Source organism: Carcharodon carcharias, chromosome 15, assembly GCF_017639515.1.
Source record: "Carcharodon carcharias isolate sCarCar2 chromosome 15, sCarCar2.pri, whole genome shotgun sequence".
Classification (NCBI taxonomy): domain Eukaryota; kingdom Metazoa; phylum Chordata; class Chondrichthyes; order Lamniformes; family Lamnidae; genus Carcharodon; species Carcharodon carcharias.
Window position 1 is genome coordinate 96533312 of NC_054481.1, and position 19435 is coordinate 96552746.

Here is a 19435-nt window from a genome sequence, read left to right on the forward strand (position 1 = left end):
GTGCTTGCAGCTGTCTTCAGCCAGAAGTGCCAAGTGGATAATCTATATCTGCCTCCTCCTAAAGGTCTCATGACTCAGATGCCAGTTTACAGCCAATTTGATTAACTCCAGAAATAGCTAAACACATTGGATAGAGCAAAGGCTATGGACCCCAAAAACATCCCAGCTGTGGTGCTGAAGATCTGTGCTCGAGAGCTAGCCACACACCCAGCTCTAGTACAGCTACAACACTGATACCTACCTGGCAACGTAGAAATTGCCCAGATATATCCTGTCCACAAAAAGCAGGACAAATTCAATCTGGTCAAATACTGCCCCATTAGTCTACACAATCATCAGCAAAGGAATGTAAGGTGTCACTGACAATGATATCGAGCAACACTTACTCATTAATAACTTTGATGCTTCATTTAGGTTCTGTCAGTACCATTCGGCTCCAGACTTCATTGCAGCCTTGGTCCAAAGGGCCGAATTCAAAAGGTAAGGTGAAAGTGGCTACCCTTGACACCGAGGCAGAATTTGACCTACTGTGGCATCAAAGAGTCCTAGTAAAATTCAGTGGGAATAAGGGAGAAAACGCTCCAATGGCTTGAATCATTCCTAGCACAAAGGAAGGTGGTTGTGGCTGTTGGAGGCCAATCATCCCAGCCCCAGGATGTTATTGCAGGAGTTCTTCAGGGCAGTGTTCTATGTCTAAGCATCTTCAGTTGCTTCATCAATGAACTTCCCTCCATTATAAGGTCAGAAAAGGGAATATTTGCTAATGATTACCAAGTGTACATTGCCTCAGATATTGATGTTTGTATGGAGCAAGGACATGGACAACATTTAGGCTTCGGCTGTTAAGTGACATGTAAATGTACCCCACACAAGTGCAAGGCAATCGCCATGTCCAAAGTGAGAGAAACTAACCATTTTTTCTTGACATTCAATGTCATTACCATCACTGAACCCCCATCAACATCATGGGGATTACCATTGACCAGAAACTTAACTGGGGACTAGCCACATAAACGTGTGACTACTAGAGCAGGTCACAAGTGGGAAATTCTGTGATATCTCACAACTTGACTCCTCTAAGGATGTCCACCACCTGCATGGCACAAGATGTGATTGCACTGGAGGGGGTGCAGAGGAGATTCACCAGGATGCTGCCTGGGATGAAACATTTAAGTTATGAAGAGAAGTTGGATAGACTTGGGTTGTTTTCGTTGGAGCAGAGAAGACTGAGGGACGACCTGATTGAAGTGAACAAGATTATGAGAGACATGGACAGGGTGAATAGGGAGCAGCTGTTCCCCTTAGTTGATGGGTCAGTCACAAGGGGACATAAGTTCAAGGTGAGGGGCAAGAGGTTTAGGGGGGATGTGAGGAAAAACTTTTTTTACCCAGAGGGTGGTGACAGTCTGGAATGCACTGCCTGGGAGGGTGATGGAGGCGGGTTGCCTCACATCCTTTAAAAAGTACCTGGATGAGCACTTGGCAATCATAGCATTCAAGGCTATGGGCCAAGTGCTGGTAAATGGGTTAAAAACAAAAAAACTGCGGATGCTGGAAATCCAAAACAAAAACAAAAACAGAATTACCTGGAAAAACTTGGCAGATCTGGCAGCATCGACGGAGAAGAACAAAGTCGACGTTTCGAGTCCTCATGACCCTTCAACAGAACTGAGTAAAAATAGGAGAGGGGTGAAATATAAGCTGGTTTAAGGTGGGGGGGGGACTGGTGGGGTGGTGGTTATAGGGACAAGCAAGCAGTGATAGGAGCAGATAATCAAAAGATGTCACAGACAAAAGAACAAAGAGGTGTTGAAGGTGGTGATATTATCTAAAAGAATGTGCTAATTAAGAATGGATGGCAGGACACGCAAGGTACAGCTCTAGTGGGGGTGGGGTGAAATAAGACTAACAGGGCATAAAAGGTATAGATTTAAAAATAATGGAAATAGGTGGGAAAAGAAAAATCTATATAAATTATTGGAAAAAACAAAAAGGAGGAGTAAGAAATGGAAAGGGGGTGGGGATGGAGGAGGGAGTTCAAGATCTAAAGTTGTTGAATTCAATATTCAGTCCGGAAGGCTGTAAAGTGGCTAGTCGGAAGATGAGGTGCTGTTCCTCCAATTTGCGTTGAGCTTCTCTGGAACAATGCAGCAAGCCAAGGACAGACATGTGGGCAAGAGAGCAGGGTGGAGTGTTAAAATGGCAAGCGACAGGGAGGTTTGGGTCATTCTTGCGAACAGACCGAAGGTGTCCTACAAAGCGGTCGCCCAGTTTGCGTTTGGTCTCTCCAATGTAGAGGAGACCGCATTGGGAGCAATGAATGCAGTAGACTAAGTTGGGGGAAATGCAGGTGAAATGCTGCTTCACTTGAAAGGAGTGTTTGGGCCCTTGGACGGTGAGGAGAGAGGAAGTGAAGGGGCAGGTGTTGCATCTTTTGCATATGCATGGGGAGGTGCCCTAGGTGGGGGTTGAGGAGTAGGGGGTGACGGAGGAATGGACCGGGTGTCCCGGAGGGAACGATCCCTACGGAATGCTGCGGGAGATGGGCCGGACACGATTGAGGGCCCTGTCAACCATCGTGGGTGGAAAACCTCGGTTAAGGAAGAAGGAGGACATGTCAGAGGAACTGTTTTTGAAGGTAGCATCATCGGAACAGATGCGACAGAGACGAAGGAACTGAGAGAATGGGATGGAGTCCTTATAGGAAGCGGGGTGTGAGGGTGTGGTTTTCTGGTGATAGACTGTCCACCAATATCCATTACAAGCCTACCGACTCCCACAGCTACCTCGACTACAGCTCCTCACACCCTGCTTCCTGTAAGGACACCATCCCATTCTCTCAGTTCCTTCGCCTCCATCGCATCTGTTCTGATGATGCTACCTTCAAAAACAGTTCCTCTAACATGTCGTCCTTCTTCCTTAACCGAGGTTTTCCACCCACGGTCGTTGACAGGGCCCTCAACCGTGTCCGGCCCATCTCCCGTGCATCCGCCCTCACGCCTTCTCCTTCCTCCCAGAAACATGATGGTCACCCTTGTCCTCACTTATCACTCCACCAGCTGCCGCATTCAAAGGATCATCCTCCGCCATTTCCGCCAACTCCAGCATGATGCCACCACCAAACACATCTTCCCTTCACCCTCTCAGTGGCATTCCGTAGGGATTGTTCCCTCCGGGACACCCCGGTCCACTCCTCCATCACCCCCTACTCCTCAACACCCACCTACGGCAGCTCCCCATGCATACGCAAAAGATGCAATACCTGCCCCTTCACTTCCTCTCTCCTCACCGTCCAAGGGCCCAAACACTCCTTTCAAGTGAAGCAGCATTTCACTTGCATTTCCCCCAACTTAGTCTACTGCATTCGTTGCTCCCAATGCTGTCTCCTCTACATTGGAGAGACCAAATGCAAACTGGGCGACCACTTTGCAGAACACCTTCAGTCTGTCCGTAAGAATGACCCAAACTTCCCTGTCGCTTGCCATTTTAACACTCCACCCTGCTCTCTTGCCCATATGTCTGTCCTTGGCTTGCTGTATTGTTCCAGTGAAGTTCTACGCAAACTGGAGGAACAGCACTTCATCTTCCGACTAGGCACCTTACAGCCTTCCGGACTGAATATTGAATTCAACAACTTTAGATCTTGAACTCCCTCCTCCATCCCCACCCCCTTTCCATTTCTTACCCCTTCCTTTTGTTTTTTCCAATAATTTATATAGATTTTTCTTTTCCCACCTATTATTTTTGATTATAAACTTATAAATCATTATTTTTCAATCTATACCTTTTATGCCCTGTTAGTCTTATTTCACCCCACCCCCACTGGAGCTGTACCTTGCGTGTCCTGCCATCCATTCTTAATTAGCACATTCTTTTAGATAATATCACCAGCTTCAACACCTCTTTGTTCTTTTGTCTGTGACATCTTTTGATTATCTGCTCCTATCACTGCTTGCTTGTCCCTATAACCACCCCCCCCCACTTCTCTTCCCCCACCCCCCTCACCTTAAACCAGCTTATATTTCATCCCTCTCCTATTTTTACTCAGTTCTGTTGAAGGGTCATGAGGATTCAAAACGTCAACTTTGTTCTTCTCCGCCGATGCTGCCAGATCTGCCGAGTTTTTCCAGGTAATTCTGTTTTTGTGCTGGTAAATGGGATTAGGTAGGTAGGTCAGGTGTTTCTCACATGTCGTTGCAGACTCGATGGGCTGAAGGGCCTCTTCTGTGAAGTCAGAAGTGTGATAAAATAGTCCTAACTCACAAAGCTTAACACCATTCAGGATTGTTTGACTGATCCCATCCACCACCAGCAATGCGTACCATCTACAAGGCGCACTGCAGCAACCCACCAAGGCTGTTTCAAAGGCATCGGCCAAACATGCAGTTTCTACCACCCAGAAGAACAAGGCACAGGGGACCACCAGCAAGTTCTCAAGTCACACAGTATTCTGACTTGAAACTGTACCATAATTTCTTCACTGTCGCTGCGTCAAAATCCTGGAACTCCCTCCCTAATAGCACTGAGTGTACTTAAACCACACAAATGCACATATGTTCAAGAAGCCAATTCTCATCACCTTCTCAAGAGCAATAAATCTTGACCTCCTCAGCAACACCCCTAACCTATGAATGAATTTTTAAAAATCCAGTTCATATTATAATTGTTACATCTGTCAAGTGATGCTTTTGTATGATTAAATATTGGACAGTATAGGCACAGGTGTCCTGTTTCTGGAAATGGTCATGCTGATATCGAGATGTCAAAGGCAGACCCAAAATCGGTAACAATGCGATGTCACGTTTCTGTGTATGGGGGATGGGGCTTACATTGTTGCGTGGGACCTTTGTAAATGAAAGTATGCAAATACATCTCAATAAATGAGAAATGTTTTAAAATGATTGGTTGGATATGCGATCAGCGGCGAAGTGACGGCACTCACCGCTGATCTTGATGAAAGCTGCCCACAAAGATCTAGCAATCTCTGATGTGGAATGCACCTTTCGCAGTGTTAGTTTCATTCCAGCATCAACTCCAGGGGGTCTCTGGCATCCAGCAACACTGACGTCATCTAGCTAAACAACCAATCATACTGAAAAGTTCTCATGGAAAGCAAAAGAGGAAGTAAAATACATGGGTTAAGACCATAAGACACAGGAGCAGAAGTAGGCCATTTGGCCCATCGAGTCTGCTCTGCCATTCAGTTAGATCGTGGCTGATCTGATAATCCTCAACTCCATTTTCCTGCCTTTTCCCCATAACCCTTGATTCTCTTACTGATTAAAAATCTGTCTATTTCAGCCTTGAATATACTTAACAACTCAGCCTCAACAGACCTCTGCGGTAAAGAATTCCACAGATTCACTACCCTGAGAGAAGAAATTCCTCCTCATCTCTGTTTTAAGTGGGCGGCCCCTTACTCTTAGAATATGCCCTCTGGTCCTAGACTCTCCCACAAGGGAAAACAACCTCTCAGCATCCACCCTGTTAAGCCCCCTAAGAATCTTATATGCTTCAATAAGGTCGCCTCTCATTCTTCTAAACTCCAATAAGTACAGGCCAATCCGACTCAACCTCTCCTCATAATAAAATCCTTCCATCCCCATGATCAATCTAGTGTACCTCCTCTGGTCTGCCTCCAATGCCAGTATATCTTTCCTTAGAAAAGGGGACCAAAACTGTTCACAGTATTCTAGGTGTGGTCTAACTAGTGCCTTGTATAGTTTTAGCAAGGCTTCCCTATTTTTATGCTCCATTCCCTTTGAAATAAAGGCCAACATTCCATTTGCCTTCCCTATTACCTGCTGAACTTGTATGCTAGCTTTTTGGGATTCATGCACGAGCACCCCGAAATCCCTCTGTGCTGCAGCTTTCTTCAGTCTTTCTCCATTTAAATAATATTTAGCTCCTCTATTCTTTCTGCTAAAGTGCATAACATCACATTTTCCCACAATTTATTCCATCTGCTAAATTTTTGCCCACTCATGTAACCTGTCTATATCCATCTGTAGACTCTTTGTGTCATCCTCACCACTTGTCTTCCCACCTATTTTTGTGTCATCCGCAAACTTGGTGATAGTATATGATTTCCCTCTTCCAAGTCATTAGTATACATTGTAAATAATTGTGGCCCCAGCACTGATGCCTGTGGCACTCCACTAGTTACAGGTTGCCATCCAGAAAATGCCTCCTGTATCTCAACTCTCTGTCTTCTATTAATTAGCCAGTTCTCTATCCATACTGCCTCAACACCATGGGCTCTTATCTTATTAAGTAGCCTTATGTGTAGTACCTTATCGAACGCCTTTTGGAAATCCAAATATATTACATCTACTGATTTCCCTTTCTTATCTTGCTTGTTACCTCCTCAAAGAATTCTAATAAATTTGTCAGACATGATTTCCCCTTCATGAAGCCATGCTGACTCTGCTTGATTAGATTATGCATTTCTAAATGCTTTGTTATTAGATCCTTTATAATTGACTCCAACATTTTCCCAATTTCAGATGTTGGCTAACAGGCCTATAGTTACCTGTTTTTTTGTCTCCCTCCCTTTTTGAATAAGGGCGTTACATTGGCAGTTTTCCAATCCTCTGGGACCTCTCCAGAATCTAAGGGCTCTTGGAAGAATACTACCCGTGCATCCACTATCTCTGCAGTTATTTCCCTTAATATCCTAGGATGCAACCCATCAGGTCCAGGTGACGTATAGGCCTTTAGCCCCATTAGTTTCCCTAGTACTTTTCCTCTAGTGATAGTTATTGTATTTACTTCTTTCCCTACTTTTGCCCCATGATTATTTAGTACCTTTGGTATGTTTTCAGTGTCTTCTACCATGAGGACTGAGGCAAAGTATTTAATCAACTCCTCTGCCATCTCCTGGTTCCCCATTATTATTTCCCCAGCCTCATTTTCTAAGGGGCCTATACTGACTTTGGCCTCTCTCTTCCTTGTTATATATCAAGAGAATTTCTTACTGTCCTATTTTATACTATTTGCTAGTTTACCCTAAAAGTTTATTTTCTCCCTCTTCATTATTTTTTGGTCATTTTCTGTTGGTTTTTAAAACTTTCCCAATCATCTGACTTATCACTAATCTTTGCCACATTGTATGTTTTTTCTTTCACTTTGATACAATCCTTAACTTCCTTGGTTAACCATGGTTGGTTTAGCCCCTTCCTACAATCTTTCTTCCTCACTGGGGTATATCCTTGTTGTGAGTTACGAACTATTTTCTTAAACCTCTGCCATTGTTCATCAACCGTCTTTTCTGCTAAACTCCTTTCCCAGTTCCTTTGTAATTACCCTCATTTAAGTTTAGCACCGATATTTCCGAACTAAGTTTCTCATTCTCAAACCGAATGCTAAGTTCCACCATGTTATGGTCATTGTTTCCTAGGGGATCTTTTACTTTGAGATCATTTATTAAACCTGCCTCATTACACATTACCAGATTCAAAATAGCCTGATCTCTGGTTGGATCCACAACATATTGTTCTAGGAAACTGCCCTGAATATACTCTATGAATTCTTGCTTTTGGCTACCTCTGCCAATTTGTTTTTCCTAATCTACATGGAGATTAAAGTCACCCCATGATTAATGTACTGCCTTTTTTACATGTCCTCATTATTTCCTAATTTATTCTCTGCCGTACAGCATTGCTACTGTTAGGGGGTTTATAGACTACTCCCACCAGTGACTTCTCCCCCTTGTTATTTCTTACCTCCACCCACATAGATTCCACATCTTCTGATCCAAGATCATTTCTTGCTATTGTACTTATTCTATCTCGTACTAGTAAAGCTTCCCCCACCACCCTTTCCTTTCTGCCTGTCCTTTCGAAGAGTCACATACTCCTGAATATTCAATTCCCTGCTTTGATCTCCTTGTAACCATGTCGCCGTAATGGGTGCAAGATCATACCCATTTATCATTATTTGTGCCGTTAATTCATTAATTTTGTTCTGAATACGATGTGCCTTTAAGAGCCATTAATTGTGCCTTTTTACCATTTCCCCCCCACCTTTGACTCTATTTGCTGCTGTAATGTTTGTACACTCTGTCCCTTCCTGTCACACTCGTGGTATCATTACTTAAGTAGCTGCCCTGCAATGCCGCTCTATCCTTCTGCTTTGTAAGCGTACTTATCCCGTCTCCAGAACCCCCCACCCTCCTATTTAGTTTAAAGCACTCTCTACAGCCATAGTTATTCAATTCGCCAGGACACTGGTCCCAGCATGGTTCAAGTGAAGCCCATCCCACTGGAACAGCTCCCTTTTACCCCAGTACTGATGGCAGTGCCCCATTAACTGAAACTCATTCCTCCCACACCAATCTTTGAGCCACGCATTTAACTCCTTAACTTTATTTACCCTATGTCAGTTTGCCCATGGTTCAGGTAGTAATTCTGAGATTATTACCTTGGAGGTTCTGCTTTTTAATTTAGCTTCTGTTCAAATTCTTTCAGCAGAACCTCCTTTCTAGTCCTATCTACGTCATTGGTACCAACGTGGACAACGACAACTCTATCCCTCCCTTCCCGCTCCAAATTCCTCTCCAGCCCTGAGATGTCATCCTTAATCCTGGCACTGGGCAGGCAACACAGCCTTCGGGATTCACGCTTGGCTGCAGAGAACCGTGTCTATTCCCCCTAATTATACTGTTCCCTACCACTTCATATGTTCCTATTTCCTCGCCCCACTTGAATGGCTTCCTGTACCACAGTTTGCTCATCCTCCCTGCAGTCCCTGCTCTTTTCCACACAGCTTGCAAGAAACTCGTAACCATTGGACGATTTCAGGGACCGAAGCTCCTTGAACACTACCCCGTGGATCCCCATGCCTGCCTCATCTGCAGTCACACCTTCCCATCACAAGATCTCACAGTGCAGGAGAGGCCCTTCAGCCCATCGTCACGAGAAACACCTGACCTACCTATCTAATCCCATTGATCAGCACTTGGCCCATAGCCTTGAATGTTATGACGTGCCAAGTGCTCATCCAGGTATTTTTTAAGGATGTGAGGCAACCCGCCTCCACCACCCTCCCAGGCAGTGCATTTCAGGCCGTCACCACCCTCTGGGTGAAAAAGTTTTTCCTCACATCCCCCCACAAAACCTCCTGCCCCTCACCTTGAACTTGTGTCCCCTCATGACTTCCCCTTTAACTAAGAGGAACAGCTGCTCCCTATCCACCCTGTCCATGCCCCTCATAATCTTGTACACCTCGATCAGGTTGCCTCTCAGTCTTCTCTGCTCCAACGAAAACAACCTAAGTCTATACAACCTCTTTTCATAACTTAAATATTTCATCCCAGGCAACATCCTGGTGAATCTCCTCTGCAGCCCCTCCAGTGCAATCACATCCTTCCTATAATGTGGTGACCAGAACTGCACACAGTACTCCAGCTGTGGCCTCACCAAGGTTCTATACAACTCCAACATGATCTCCCTACTTTTGTAATCTATGCTTCGATTGGTAAAGGCAAGTGTCCCATATGCTTTTTTCACCATTCCACTAACATGCCCCTCCACCTTCAGAGATCTATGGACACACACGCCAATGTCCCTTTGTTCCTCAGAACTTCCTAGTGTCATGCCGTTCATTGAATACTTCCTTGCCAAATTATTCCTTCCAAAGTGTATCAACTCACACTTTTCAGGGTTAAATTCCATCTGCCACTTATCTGCCTATTTGACCATCCCGTCTATATCTTTCTGTTGCCCAAGACACTCAACCTCACTGTTAACTACCCAGCCAATCTTTGTGTCATCTGCAAACTTACTAATCCTACCCCCCATGTCATCTATGTTGTTTATGTAAATGACGAATAATAGGGGACCCAGCACAGATCCCTGTGGTACACCACTGGACACTGGCTTCCAGTCGCTAAAGCCAGTCATCACCCTCTGTCTCCTACACCTAAGCCAATTTTGAATCCACCTTATCAAAATACCCTGTATCCCATGTGCATTTGCCTTCTTCATAAGTATCCCATGTGGGACCTTATCAAAAGCTTTGCTGAAATCCATATAAACTACATCAACTGCACTACTCTCATCTAGGCACCTGGTCACCTCCTCAAAAATTCAATCAAATTTGTTAGGCATGACCTCTCTCTGACAAAGCCATGCTGACTATCCCTGATCAAACCTTGCCTCTCCAAGTGGAGATAGATTATCTCCTTCAGAATTTTCTTCCCTAATCACAGACCAAATTCAAATTATCCAACTTGTGGGGTGTGACTGCCTCCTGGAGCAAAGCATCCAGGTAACTTTCCCCCTCCCTGGTGTGGTGCAATGTCTGCAGCTCAGACTCCAGCTCCTTAACTTGAATCTGAAGTTCCTCAAGCTGCAAACACTTACTACAGATCAACTTGGTGTCCAGCAATTCCCACATACCGCAGCAACAACACATCGCCCGTCCTGCCATCGCTTTCTTATTTTATTTAGTTTATTAATTATTTATTCTAGTATCCCTGCTCTTTACACTTTATTGAAATTAATTATTTACACCAGTATCGATATTATACTTAACAAGCTATTTTAAGAAAGAGGAGTGGACCAGGATTTCCAGAGGGAACGATTCCTGCGGAAAGCCGCAGGGGGGGGGGTGAAGGGAAGATGTGTTTGGTGGTGGCATCATGCTGGGGTTGGCAGAAATGGCGGAGGATGATCCTTTGAATGCGGAGACTGGTGGGGTGATAAGTGAGGGCAAGGGGAACCCTATCATGGTTCTGGGAGGGAGAGGAAGGTGTGAGGGTGGATGCGCGGGAGATGGGCCAGACATGGTTGAGGGCCCTGTCAATCACTGTGGGTGGAAAACCTCAGTTAAGGAAGAAGGAAGACATGTCAGAGGAACTGTTTTGGAAAGTGGCATCATCAGAACAGATGCGACGGAGGAAAAGGAACTGAGAGAATGGGATGGAGTCCTTACAGAAAGCGGGGTGTGAGGAGCTGGAGTTGAGGTAATAATAATTGTGTATGCTGTTAAAAGCTCAATTAGACCTCATTCAAGGGTACCTTTCTCAAGGGTTTTTACAGCAAGCCTAACCATGTAATATGTGAAAGTTCACATTAAATTTAGTGATTTCTGAGATTTTCATCTGCCAAGACTTGAATAGTGCACCTTATGGAAGGGCGGGAATCACTGCAACATCTGGCTTTTCATGTTTAGCTGCACGTGTGTGGATGCTAGAAGCTGCTGTCAGTTTCATTAAGTAATGACGCGAATGTTGACAACTTTGCCATCATTTCAGCTACAAGATCTAGGCCAGTGTGTTGGACATGTGCATTGTCAGGATTCTGGTTGATATTAAGTTATTTCTATCATATGGAATGTATTCACCCACTATGGCATATTGATTTGGTTCCGTTGGACAATGTTTCATGAAGGGATTTTGCACAGAAAATTTCAAAACCACTGGCTTAAATAACCTATTGTCATCTGAGTCCATTTAACACTGTTAAGATTCCTGAGTATTTAAAAACAAGCCTTTAGGCCTGTGTTGAGTCAGCTAGAGCAACAGGTTAGGAAGCAGAAAAAATATTTGGGATTTCCAATACTGATCAATATCCAGTGATCCTGACTGAGAAACCTGTGTGTGTTCATGTGGTAAGGGAGTGAGGATCAGAATTGGGCTCAATTGTGAACCCATCGACACCGACAGTCAAAATAGCCTCTTAACATTCACTATCCAGGTTCATAAAAAAAATAGTAAATTGAAGAAAAGTGTTAATAGCTGTTGGCAGCCTTGAAATCTTTCCCAACAAGGACCAATGAAGTGGGAGAAAATTGTCAAAAAGTAAAGATAGGGACTGAACCCAAATTTATTGAGTCTACCTCTCCAAGCCATAAACAAGCTAATCACTTAGAAAAAGCAGATGATGTACATTTGTACATTCAAGCTTAAATTGTGTGCCTTGGATTACCAGCATTACAGTATCACTGTCACGGTCTTCTCAAACCTCTCCATCCCTTAATAATAACCCTATACCAATGGGAGCAAAGGCACGGTTTTTGAAATAATCAATTTACAAAAGGAAAAAATACATAAAATAATTCACTGAAGAAGTCACTAACTCTTCTAAATTGGAATATATAAGAATATATCTTTATGCATTTTCTGCTACAAAATATATACTCCAGTGAGACTGCCTTACTGAAATTCTTAGTAATACAAATGTAATGGCAACCTCTATGCTTCTAATCAACAATTATTTTGGGGATTGAATATTAATAGATTTATGGAACTGCTGGCGAAGGCCAAAGCTACAACTGGCTCTCAGCTAGGATTCATCTGAAAACTGCTGACTTCTGATGACACTGAAGACTTGGCACTTCCATCCTCCTCCTCTAGAACTTAATCCTTCAACTAGTTGTAGTGTTTATTAATTGTAAGATTTGCATTTAGCTCAAGAAAATCCACAGTAAACAATCTAGGATTTGAGGTGACCTACTATTTTTTAAAAAAAAAATCTTTTTTCCCCTGGTTCTGCAGTTAGAGAGTCAACGCAATGTTATGATCTGTTATTGATAATTGATAATCTAGATTATAAATTCCCAGTCCTTGCCACCAGTTCCATTTCTCTCCCTGCCTGTTCAGGCTGAATCAGATAGTTTGCAACCTACAAGTCCTATTCAACCTCATTTCATCACAAAGACATTCCACACAAATCCCTGCATCATTTTCCGACTCTGCTCCCATTTCAGCCACGGCTACTGAAATTCTCATCCACAACTTTGTCACCTTCAGACTTGACTATCCAAATTCTCCCCCATCTCACCTCCTTTCTTTACCTTCAGTTCATCCAAAACTCTGGAACTACATCTTATCCAACACCAAATCTTCACTGACCTACACTGGAGCTCGGTTCCTCAATTTCTCAAATTAAAAAAAATTCTTATGTACAAATTCCTTCATGGCTTAGCCTTTCCCTCTCCCTCCAACCCCATTCTCATGTATCAATTTAGTTGTAAAACTCCACACTAGCCTGATTGCCTCTTACCTCAGAATCAGTGTGGAAATTGAGTGTGACTTGTTGATACAGTTTGAAGAGTTAAGTGTTATTCCTATCATTAGGAATAATATCAGTGCTGGTTTGAATTCTTACACATCACAGGCAACATTTCCTTTAACATATTTCTTCAGGTGCAGTGCTGCAAATGGCACTAATTAAAACAAGCACTCAACAGGTATTTCTATCTCAGCTTTCTACATAGCTGCAATTGTGTGAAGGAAATTTCATGAGAAAAAAATCACAATGAACATTAACTAAATTAAAATTAAACAAACTACAATACGCACAAACAACATTAATTTGGACACAATCTATTCCTATCAGATACTTGACAAAAATCAGATAATCCAGCTCTTGATGTCTAACAGATGTAACACAGGATAGAAGGAAATTTCAACCAATAGGCATCATATAAGATTGCCTATAAGTTTTGCCCTGTTACTTAGCATGATTGAATTATTCATCCAGATTTCTTAACTTCAAAAAATGTAACATATATCCTTTTGAATATTCAAGTCTCTGGACTGGGCTTTCAGCTGATTTATTATTATAAATTCAGTGGTGTGAAGATGGTCTTTTAAACAAAATGAAAAATGGCCAAGTAATAAAATCAGATTCCGGGAAGGAAGGACAGTGACCACTTCAGGTATCTTAATCAGCCTTTTAACTTAGTTTCAACGGCCTATAAATCAGATTTTCCCAACACTGCTTAGGAGCTGTCCAGGGTACTACATTTTCTGATTTATGTGCTATAATACAGTAAATACCAAATAGCACAAAATGACATGTTTCTGGCTTTTATTTGTCAAGACAAAATATGATATATTAACTGAATCCATAAAAGTTATATGGGACACAAATCGAGTCAATGGAAATCACCAGTTTAGACTTGACTGGCATCAAGAACAACAAATAATTACTCTGTTCTGTGTTTTTCATTATCACGCTGTCTGCCACATTCACATTAATGTAGCCATTGTTACATTTATATTTTCCAATTTTAACAATTCATTAATCATACGACCCAATGCAAAAAATATGGCCTATTCGATAAATAACTCAAACAAGCCAGTAATGCAAGTATTTACAGTGCCTGAGAGGAGAGTTGAGTGATGTTTCTAAGCCAATTACAATAAGTAGCATCATTATTGACAGTTTGTGTTAAAATTTCTTCTATGGATTCAAAAGGCATCATTATAGAGACTGGATAATATTCTAAACTATTTCTGCACAAATAGTAGCAGTTTAATTGAGGATGGTTGCATGCATGGAGTTCAATTAGAAGCTGGTAACATAGCCTGATGTGACTTGGCAGCATTGACCAGCTGATAAGGGTAAAACTGCCAAGTTTCATCATTTATTACACCCGAGATCGAAAGGCTTGTATCACTAATGACCAACTGATGCAACTTAAGAACAAGAAGTATTATACACTTCAAATGGATCACGAAGTGCAACCTTTCTTAGGCTCACCCCGTAGGCACGGCTGTAGCTCTCCCCTGCCATAGCAGTCAGCTCTGTATCCAGTAAGTCTCTGGCCTTGTCAATGCACTACAATGGAAGAGGAAAATATTAGATTGTTTGATTCTGTCCTATAACAATATGTTGCTGTTTTATCCATGTGAACTAATTGAAAAGTCCATCTTCTAGGGTTATTGTAAATGTACACATTCACTCCAAAACACCTACCCCACCTCACCCATTAGCACCAACACACAAATTGTGGAGTTCAGCTAAAAAAGGACATCTCCATTTACTCCCCAAGTGATGCTTTTGTGGCCAGCAAGAAAAGTGCCACGAGGTAGAATTCTTATGTCACCTTTCCAGCAGCTAGACATTTTATAGCCAGAGGCTAGAAATTTAACTTCTAAGGAAGCCAAGTGCAGGAGTTTAACTTAAGCTGATGCATGTTTGAATACTTATTCAAAGGCACACAGCAGCAATTCCATTGAGTTCCCATTTCCAACTATTCCTCAATATCCTTGGGCTACTCTGCAACATCATAAGAGATTTGGTTTCAGTTTCCTTTTATAGTAAGGCACAAAGTAGTGGATGTTTGGGGCAGTCTCCCCTAAGAGGTAAAATGTTATTTTTTTTTTTTATATATGCCCAAATTGACAACCCCACTCTTTCAGTAAGTTTCTGTTCATTTTTGCTCATTCAAGCTCAAGAAATCCCTTTTTCTAGTATTGATGGTGGACATAATGGTGACAAGTACCGATTATAAGTAACAATTCTGCATTAAACAAATAGTCACAAATTTTCACAATTACTCACAGTTGAAACTTATTTTGAAAACCACGTAAAATTAGTAGTAAAATCAGCACAATCACTTTCTTATGATTACCTTGTTAAAAAAACACATTCTTAGTTAGAGCAAGTTAACTTTAATTCACATGGAAAACTAATTGTTGATTTAGCCTTTCGCTCTCACTCCAACCCCATTCTTATGTATCAATTAAGTTGCAAAACTCCACACTAGCCTGATTGTCTCCCACCTCAGAGTCAGTGTGGAACTTGAGTGTGGCTTGTTGGTACAGGTTGAAGAATTGATTGCTAATCTATCATTTGTATACAATTCCTTATATTTGCATCTCAATACATTGTAGGCAACAGTACATGGAAAAACTTGTAAATGTGGCTCATCATTTCATATAGATATATATATATAAAAAAAATATATACCTAACTTAAACTGACAGCTACAGTAGGGGTTTTCAGGTTTCCCAAAGGTCATTTGAAAAACTTTTGTCAGAAGGGAAAAGCCCCTTCTTAGGTCTCTTAGCAAATGCCTGAAGGGATTGCATTGTAAACTGATCAAAGTTGGGCTTAGACCAAAATTGATTACATTTCACAGGAGTCCTTCAACCATCTTTTGACATTATAACTGGCTCCCACCTGAATACCAACCACTGTTACTGCTCAACATAATACAACGAGTGGCAAACAGAGAAATGAATAATATTAGTTGAAACATCAGAAAGAAATATATAAATTAAACTTGAAAACAAGTATGCTGTAGTACTCAGTGAGGCAAAGGGAGGGAAGGATGCCAAGGCAACAGTTGAAGTAGCACTGAAGTGCTTACAGCAAGATCCACGGAGGAGTGCCCAGCATAAAGGGAGGTACAGGTAACAAACATTAAAATAAAATTATCTCCAGCCCAAGTTTATTAAAGTTCTGGTCCTTATACACAGGTTGTCAAAATATGTTAATGATTTATTGATGAGGTCAGGGATCACTGTAACTAGAGTCTATGATAGGAAGTAGGTCAAAGCAATCAGGCCTCAGAATGAAACAAAAAACAGCTGGCAGTAAGCATGTTATGTCCCAGTGACGTTATTTTAAAACCTCAAATGGCTGGTTTGGAGATCTGTTCTCAGCATGAGACACAACCTTCCATGTGTGCTCACAATTAAATATGAGTTTAAGAACATAATCACAAACTCCCTTACTGCCCCCAATTTCTTTGTTCAAACTTTAATCAAATTTCAAAATTTGTTTTAGTGAAGTTACTGGGTGAAAAGGTAATGCACACAGGCAGATAAATGAAGTGCCCAGAGCATAAACCTGTCCACTTTCAGTGGATGTAGGGGGATTTAAATCATTAAAAAAAAAGATTTTGTTTGAATTCATGTAATTATAACCTCACCTTTAAGAGAAAAAGGAAAGTTTGAATGTTGGAAATACAAAGCAGGTTTGTTAGCATTTGGAAGAAATTATAGTTTAATCTTTCAGTGGAGACCTGAGACTATGATTCACTCATCAGTGGAATTTTAATGCTGGCGATAACCCACTGATTTTAAAATGAATGGCTATTCATCAGCTTTGATAAAGGACTCCCACCTGAAAGTCGAGATTCTGATGGATGCACTGCACATGCAAATATTTCTCAATGAACAGCATTGATAAAGAAAACACTAGCAATCATTACAAAAGCAGCCCAAATATTAGAATAAAAGCCCGCACACATGAAAATGCTGAGAACAAGAAGAGCCAATTTTTCAATGATTTAGTATTAATAAGAGCTTTAGAGGTTACAAATAGATTTCTGACATTTTTGTGCCTGCACAGTGTTTCTAAATGCATACTTTGAACAAACACACAAACACTTGCACATATATTGTTTAAAATTTATAGAAACCTTCATTTTTAAGACATCTAGTTCCAAAAGCAAATTTAGAATTGTTAAGCATCCAAATATTTTGGCTGATATACAATCCTGATTGTTTCTGTATAGTATATCCTGTCTTTTTTTTGTTTATGATTGAAAGTTATTAACGTGCATGTGAAAACAATCCTCTATTTTCCCTATTTGGAAGAACTTGCATTTATGTAGCACCTTTCACAGCTGTAGGAAGTCCCAAAGCACTTCACTACCAATTCAAAGTGACTATATTTGAAGTGAAGTCACTGCTGAAATGTAGGTAAACATAGTAGTCAGTTTGTGCACAGCACTGACATAAATGACCAGAGAATGTTCATTTTTGGAGGTGCCAATTTAAGTAAATTACAAAAATGACAGCAAGTGTGTGCTGTGGAACTGTGGGTGGGCTGCGAAGCCAAGTTTTGATATAAAAGACCAGGGAAGGAGTCCGAATGTGCCATTCTTTTTCACGCAATTCACCTAAAATCGACCAAACTAGTGCAGAAGGCCTAGGAATTTCAAGTGTACATTTGGTGAAAATCAAATTTCCATGATCTTTCGTGTTGGTTTTAAAAAAATACTGCTAGAAAACCAAAACCACCCACAAAACTAATTGTATTAATTACCATTGTATGCTTCCGCTAATTGTGCCCATTTGCAAGCCTTCATGGAAGCCCTTAAAATGAATTTCATTTTTAGGGGCATGGACACAAATAGGCACATTTTAAAAGTTTGACATAATTTTTTAGTTTACGAAGAATATGACTACTGTATACCAATTAAACTAGTAAATGGTTCTGTACAGTTTTTAAAAGTTATTTAAAATGAGTTACTCCCAAGTGGCGGACTGATTAAAAATGCTTATTTTTCATTATAATCTCATTTTCAGCTGTATTAGTAAAGCTGCACCAAGTTATCACACTTAAATATATCAAGGAATATTTTTAATGCAAAACCATTTTTGTTCAAAATTAAATTTTAAAAATAAAATGTGTTTAAAAATAAAATGTTGCCCAATTGCGATTGTTCATGGCAGATTTTACGCTAGACAATAAACAAATAATTTTGAACACAAACCTGAAAATAATTCAATTCCAAAATTCCTTTGCAATTTTGAGGCCAGGACTGCTGATTACACCCAAGAAGGAAACTCTTGGTCCAGAAGTAACGTTGCATTAATCCACGCAAACAAAATACATTTCAATACTGACCCAGGTACAGTAGAATATAAATATTTTCACAACCTGGAATCTATTGTGCTATTCTATACAGGACATATTGTCTGTCATGGGTATGTTGTTGCAGCGACTGAGAGAGGCTCTATATAAGCAGACACGCTTTTCAAACTGCACGAAGGGGTGACTACGCCGAAGTGAGAGGTAGTATGTAGTTGGGAATTTTGTTCAGGGGCAAAGAGGTGCTCCTTTTGCTGCTTCATTTCTGCCTGCAGTAGTTGATGAGTTTTCTTCCTTTGTCCCCAAGCTAGGTGAGTGCAACTTTCTATTACTTTATCTGCATAAATTATTAACTAATTTACTAATTAAATAAATAAAGTTGGACCGAAATGGCAGGGCTGTGGTGTGCCATGATTGCAGCATGTGATAATCTGTGGAATGCAATGCAATCCTAGACAATCATATATGCAGTAAGTGTCCACAGCTGAAGCAACTTCTGCTCAGAGTTACTGAGCTGGAGTCTGACTTGCAGACATTGTGGTGCACCAGGGAGGGTGAAGATTTACCAGGATACTTCATTCTAGGAGGCAGTCGCACCCCTTAGGGTTGGCAGAACCTTAGAGTTTGGCAATGATCAGGGACACAAGGGTAGCAAGTCAAGCAGGTATGGGGAAACACCATGTAGTGATGGAAGAGCCTCAGCCTCTGACTTTGTCCAACAGGTAAGTAGTGCTTGCTATGTGTGTGTCGACGAGGAGAAGGGATGTAAGGTGGATGAACAGTCTAACCATGTCACCATGGTGGAGGATGCCATTTAAGTGGGGTGAGAGAAGAGGAATGTGGTAGTGATAGAAGACAGTATAGTCGGGGATTAGATACTGTTCTCTGTATGATGATCAGGAGCTCATAAGTTTGTGTTGCCTATCTGGTGTCAGGGTTCAGGACATCTCCTCTTGGCTGAAGGGGAACTTGAAGTGGGAGGGGTAGGATCCAGTTTTCACAGTCCACGTGGGAACTAACGACATGGGTAGAAACAGGAATGATAAATTCTCTGCTAAGAGAATTTGAGGTATAAGGGTCAAATTTAAAAAGCA

At 41.4% G+C, this 19435-nt stretch overlaps 1 protein-coding gene across 4 annotated transcripts in view; it reads right to left on the reverse strand.

Annotated features, from left to right (window-relative positions):
* The window catches only part of mtor (mechanistic target of rapamycin kinase), a 367630-nt gene that overhangs the window by 91993 nt on the left and 256202 nt on the right, over positions 1–19435 (reverse strand). For all 4 annotated transcript variants that reach the window (XM_041205820.1, XM_041205819.1, XM_041205818.1 and 1 more), the window contains one exon: positions 14493–14570. In XM_041205820.1, coding sequence (XP_041061754.1) covers positions 14493–14570 — 78 coding nt within the window. The remainder of the gene's footprint in view (positions 1–14492; positions 14571–19435) is intronic.